We start from the raw sequence: 6,420 nt of genomic DNA on the forward strand, positions 1-6,420 counted from the left end.
CCATCTCTCAATTGATAACCTAGGTAAATGACTTGTTTCTGACATATCTGAGCCTTTTTGGCTGATGCCCGATATCCTAATTGTCCCAATGTCTGTAGGAGGGCTTTTGTGTCCTCCTGACATTCTTTCTCCGAGGAGGCCGCCAGAAGGAGGTCATCAACATATTGGAGCAATATCAGGGTGGGGTACTGAACCCGAAAGTCTGCCAAGTCCTGGTGTAAGGCCTCATCAAAGAGGGTTGGGCTATTCTTAAATTTCTGGGGGAGCCTGGTCCAGGTCAATTGACCCAAAAGTTCAATGGGTCCTTCCATTCAAAGGCACAAAGGGACTTGGCTCTCAGGATGCAACCACAAGCAGAAGAAAGCATCCTTTAAGTCCAATATGGTGTACCAAATGTGGGATGGTGGCAGAGTACTCAATAGATTGTAAGGGTTGGGGACCGTGGGGTGTATGTCCTCCACCCTTTTGTTAACCTCTCTCAGATCCTGCACTGGCTAATAGTCCCCAGTTCCCGGCTTCTTTACCGGCAGGAGAGGGGTGTTCCATGGCGACCGGCAGGAAGTGAGAATGCCCTGATCCAGTGTCCTCGTTCCTTGCAGTAGGCACATTGATCATTATCCATTTTGGCCCCCTTCCATTGCCACCAAGGATACCCACAGGAATCCACAAGGATAATCTCAGCTAAGGCTTCTAGCAATAGTGGAGAGCCTACCAGAATCAGATTGGTGACTACCCTCATTGTCATCAGAGATATTCTGTTCAGTATCTGATGGAAGTAGGTGTATAGATTCACAGCCAAACACTGGGCTGAGCTCCATGAGTCTTGCTGAAGAAAGGGAGAATGGAGTGTATGAGTCAGGGGAGCATGACCCTGTTAATCCACAGAGGCAACCGACCTGAGTTTGTGGGATCTAATGGACTCTAGACCAACAGTTGAGGAGCCTCCATGGGAACCAATCTAGGCCCTCTAAACGTGTGAGAAAGTTGTGTGGCTTGGCCTCTTTTTTCCTAGGATTGAAAACTTAGCTGGTTTTTTGGAACCTGTTCCTCATGCTGGACTATCTTGCCCAGCCTTAAAGAAATGGGAGAAGCTCCTGACTTAAACTGATATGCCATGCCCCTTTTTGAGTGTAGATGGAGGAGGAATAGAAGAGGAAGAAACATGGGAAGTAAGGGTTTGGGTGTCTGAGAGGAAAGGAGGGGGGAGGAACTGTTATTGGTATGTAAAAAAAAGGGAAAATGTTATTTAAATAAAATAATAAAATTTAAAAAATAGTGTAATGTGACCTGTCTAGAAAATGCAGTATCAGTGGCATTGTAGAAGAGTTATTGCAGAGAATAGCATTAGGAAGAGTGTGGACCAATACAATGTAAATGCTGGGATTTATCCCAACTGCATGTACTGGCTTTTTGGGATCCTATTCTCTTTGGATGAATACTTTACTCAACCAAGATTTAGTAGGGAGGACCTTGGACTTTTCACAAAGCAAAGTGCCTTACCTTCTCTTAGGATTAGAAGAGGGTGGGGTGGGAGGATGTGTGGAGGGAATGGAAGAAAGAGGGAGTGAGAATTTGGATTGGTATTTAAAAAAAATAATAAAAAAAGACAGAACTTGGTAACTTTTAAGTGTGAAATTTTTAACTCTTCACTATTAGTAAATATATTTAAAAGTAATGCCTTACTATGAAACTTTTAGATCCAAGATCTGAAAGAAGAAAAAACCCTACAATGTTGAGGTCAGTATGGAGACATTTTTCTTTCAGACAGAGTACATATTTTATTTTTTCTTAATTTAATGTGTTGAGAGAAAAAAAATGAATAAAAAAATTAAGGTTATATTTATTTATTTTTTTAAATGGAGCTTTTCTCTGTCAATACAAATGATTTATTATGTTATTTTCCATGGTATCTGGGGTTATGGTACTGCTTTGGCTACAAAGCTAATGATTTGGTCTGGGCAGAACTGTTCTGTTTTTCTTGGGCCTCAGGACCAAAAAGACAAAAGGTGAGATCTTGTACCAGGTACCATCTACTCTTTGAAATATCCCTTATGTTTGTCCTGAGACCACTACTCTTTTGATTAATTAGTTTTTTCCTTTTCTGGTCTGTTGGGAGAAATGAATTGGCACTATTTTTGTATCCCATATTATTATTCCTAAGTAAGTTTGTCAAAATCCCATGTGGACATGACATTTAAAATGAAGGAAAATTTTCAAGTAAAGTAATTACACCTACGTAAATAAGCAATGTTCTACTAGTGAATAAACACAGTAAATGTTCCAGGATTAAAATGATGATGTCATCACATGCTGGTACTGATATTATCAAAGAATCCTTCCAGTGTGGCAAATCAGATAGCAGAGAATGAGCAGTGTTTGGTTTCCTCTATGTGAAAATAAATGAAGACTATGAACATATTTCAGCTGCCTTCAATGACTCTGACCCAGAGTAATCACCATTACTACTTAGTGAAATTTTTGGCTCATGGTGCTGGCCATTGAGAATACAATAGTCCCCTTTCTGATTTATTAAGCTGTCTTCCAATGAGACACCTTCCAGTGGAGCAGCATCCTGTTGGGGAAGTGTTCTGTTTTGTGGACCACAGGAAACAAGAGCAGGCAGATACCATCTAGAACAGTGGTTCTCACCTTCTAGACTGTGACCCCTTTGGGGTCATATCAGACATCCTGCATATCAGATATTTACACTACAAATCATAAGAGCAGCAAAACTACAATTATGAACTAACAACCAAATAGTGTTATGGTTGGAGTCACCATGGCATGAGGAGCTGTATTAAAGGGTCACAGTGTTAGGAGGGTTGAGAACCACTGTTTTCTGGTGCTACAGATACCAGTTTTGTATCTTTATTATGAGACGTGCTGCTCTGGGTATTCCACTTGCAAAATTGTAGTAATTACTATACATCTATGTTTCTATGTTAAGATATGATGCCTGTGCGACAGAGCTCTATTTTTTGTTTCCATTGTGTGGTTGCTGTTGATATTGCCGGTTCTGAATGTGTACAAGATTATGTGTCTAAGCACAGGCATACACAGGCATGCCCAGTTAATGGAGAAAAACCAGGAGAGTTTGAACTAGTCCAAACCTTTTTGTAGCTAACAACAATCAAATTAAAAGACACAGATATATTTACCTTAAAGTATTTATGTACATCAATATGTTGATTTTTTTTGTACTGAAAGATGAAAATGATCAATGTGGTTTCATATTCTCTTCATAATTAGGAACATTAATGTCTGGTTTAACATTAGACTCAGTGTGCAATATGCCATTCATAAAAATGATGTAAAAATTTGCAAATTTTTTTCCATTGACTATTAAAATTCAATACTTTCATTGGATCATTTTTGGTATTCTGGATCTGTATCAGGTTTCAGGAAACACACAAGATGTCCTTTCAATCTCTTGTGTATATTTTCTATACTGTAGAATAATATTTTTCATTATATATCTAAATATATCCTTAGCTTCAAAATTTTTTAAAAAAATAATGTAATATGACCTGTGTAGAAAATGCAGTATCAGTAGCATTGTGGAAAACTTATTGCAGAGAAGAGCATTAGGAAGAGTATGGACAAATACAATGTAGATACTGATTCTCACAGAAGTATAAAAACTAAACTAGATTAATTTAAATAAGAGCTATAGGTACCAATGAAAAATCTACAGTCACAAGGTCATACCAAATAAAAGAAACCCCATTTGTAACTTGGTAGGGAAATTTATGACATTTCACTCTTTTCTTCCTCACCCTGGACTGAGTAACTCTAATTTGTTAATCGTTTCTTCCTTTCTGAGGGATCAGGAAAGGCTATGTTTGCAGCAATCCGAACTTGTCTGTGACTTAGGCTCATCTGACATGGAACTCAAACAGACAATCATGTCCTCGTTTGGAATGAAATCTAGTAGAAACTTTTGAAGGCAGAGGGAAGTGCTGCACATGAAATGACAGAGTGACTGTAAAGTAGTATAGCAGGGGTCAAGTGATTTTAAGTAGAAAAATTGTAGAAGACAACTAAGACCCTTGGCACTGTGATGAAAGTCTAAGAAATCACAGCATTTTAAAGAAAAATGGTTGAAAGTATTAAAGCATACAGGGGTCCACAGAGGTATAAATAAGATACATGTCGCAAAATATCTGAATATACTTTATTTATGCCTTTGTTCTTTGAGAAGTTAACAAAGACCAGGTTCCCCTAATTTGCTATGTCAGGCTGCAAAGATTAGGTAGATTGGTTACTTTGACAAAAGTAATGCAAAGTATGCAAAGAAATAGGGAAACAAAAGGTACCCTTTCTAAGAAATAACAATAATGTATCCAAGTTATCCTTGAAGAATAGACATTATATTTCAAAGTAATTTAAGACAAATGAGTTTTTTAATTTAACTATTTTTTAAGTATTTTTTTTTTATTGAGCTCTACATTTTTCTCTGCTCCCATCCCTACCATTCCCTTCCCCTTCAACCATCTCTCAAGGTCCTCATGCTCCCAATTTTCTCAGGAGATCTTGTCTTTTTCTACTTCCCATGTAGAGTGGATCTATGTATGTCTCTTTTAGGCTCCTCATTGTTATCTAGTTTCTCTGGGATTGTGATTTGTGGGCTGGTTTTCTTTGCTTTATGTTTAATAACCACTTATGAGTGAGTACATATGATAATTGTCTTTCTGTATCTGGGTTACCTCACTCAAAATGATGTTTTCTAGCCCCTTCCATTTGCCTGTAAAATTCAAGATGTCATTATTTTTGCCTTCTGTGTAGTACTTAGTTATGTAAATGTACCACATTTTCCTTATTCATTCTTCAGTTGAAGGGCAGTTAGGTTGTTTCTAGTTTCTGGCTATGATAAACAATGTTGCTATGAACACAGTTGAGCACATGCCTTTGTGGCACAATTGAGCATCCTTTGGATATATACCCAAAAGTGATATTACTTAGTCTTGAGGAAGGTTGTTTTCTAATTATTTGAGAAATCACCACACTGACATCCAAAGTTACTGTACAAGCTTGCATTCCCATCAGCAATAAGGGGTGTTACCTTTACCCCTCAACCTCTCTAGCATAAGTTGTTATCAGTGTTTTTGGTCTTGGCTATTCTTACAGGTGTAGATGGAATCTCAGAGTTGCTTTGATTTGCATTTCTCTGATGGCTAGGGATGTTGAACATTTCCTCAAATGTTTTTCAGGCATTTTAGATTCCTCTGTTGAGAGTTCTCTTTTTTGGTCTGTGCTCAATTTTTTTTATTGAATTCTGTGTTCTTTTGATGACCAATTTCTTGAGTTCTTTGTATATTTTGGAGATCAGACCACTGTCTGATGTGGGATTAGTGAAGATTTTTTCCCATTTTGTAGGCTGTCATTTTGTCTTGTTGACCATGTTCTTTTCTTTACAGAAGCTTTTCCATTTCAAGAGGTCCTATTTATTATTTGTTTCTCTCAGTGTCTGGTGTTATATTTAGAAAGTGGTCTCCTGTACCAATGCATCAAGTGTACTTCCCACTTTCTCTTTTATACGGTTTGGTGTGGTTGGCTTTCTGTTGAGTTATTTGATCCATTTGAACTTGAGTTTTATGCATGGTGATACATATGGATCTATTTTCATTCTTTTACATGAAGATATCCATTTATGCCAGCACCTTTTGTTAAATATGCTTTCTTTTTTTCATTTGATATTCTTTGCTTTTTTTTTTTTATCAAAAATCAGGTGTTTGAAGGTTTATGGATAATGTCTGTATCCTCGATTTGGTTCCATTGGTTCTCTTATCTGTTTTTATGCCAGTACGAGGCTGTTTTCAGTACTGTAGTTCTATAGTAGAGTTTGAAGTCAGGGATTGTGATGCCTCCAGGAGTTCTTTTATTTTACAGGATTGTTTGGGCTATCCTGGGCTTTTTGCTTTTCCATATAAGTTGAGTACCGTTCTTTCAAGGTCTGTAAAGAATTTTGCAGGAATTTTGAAAGGCATTGCATTGAATATATAGATTACTTTTGGTAAGATGACCATTTCTACTATGTTAATTTTACCTACCCAAGAGCATGGGAGATTGTTCCACTTTCTGGTGTCTTCTTCAATTTCTTTCTTCAAATATTTAAAGTTATTGTCATACAAGTCTTCCACTTGTTCGGTTAGAGTTACTCTGAGATGTTTTATGCTATTTGTGGCTATTGTGAAGGGTGATGTTTCTCTGATTTCTTTCTCAGCCCTTTTATCATTTGAGTACAGGAAGGCTACTGATTTTTTTAGTTAATCTTATATTACCCCATTAACATATTATGAAAGCAGTCTGTGCCCTGTCCTATTACTCACCTATACACCTATCTCTTTCCCTGGAAGATTCCATTTTACATGCAGAATGACAAAAAGAAAAAAATTCATACATAGCAGACATAGCAGAACT

General features: G+C 37.3%; 1 protein-coding gene across 1 annotated transcript in view; it reads right to left on the reverse strand.

Moving 5' to 3' along the window:
* LOC106143758 overlaps nt 1-608 on the reverse strand; it is a 5,412-nt gene extending 4,804 nt beyond the window's left edge. Inside the window, 1 exon segment of the mRNA XM_013346091.1 lies at nt 6-608. Within this exon segment, the coding sequence (XP_013201545.1) occupies nt 6-608 (603 nt within the window).
* Nucleotides 609-6,420: the final 5,812 nt, after the last annotated feature.

This window comes from Microtus ochrogaster, chromosome 5 (assembly GCF_000317375.1).
Source record: "Microtus ochrogaster isolate Prairie Vole_2 chromosome 5, MicOch1.0, whole genome shotgun sequence".
Lineage (NCBI taxonomy): Eukaryota > Metazoa > Chordata > Mammalia > Rodentia > Cricetidae > Microtus > Microtus ochrogaster.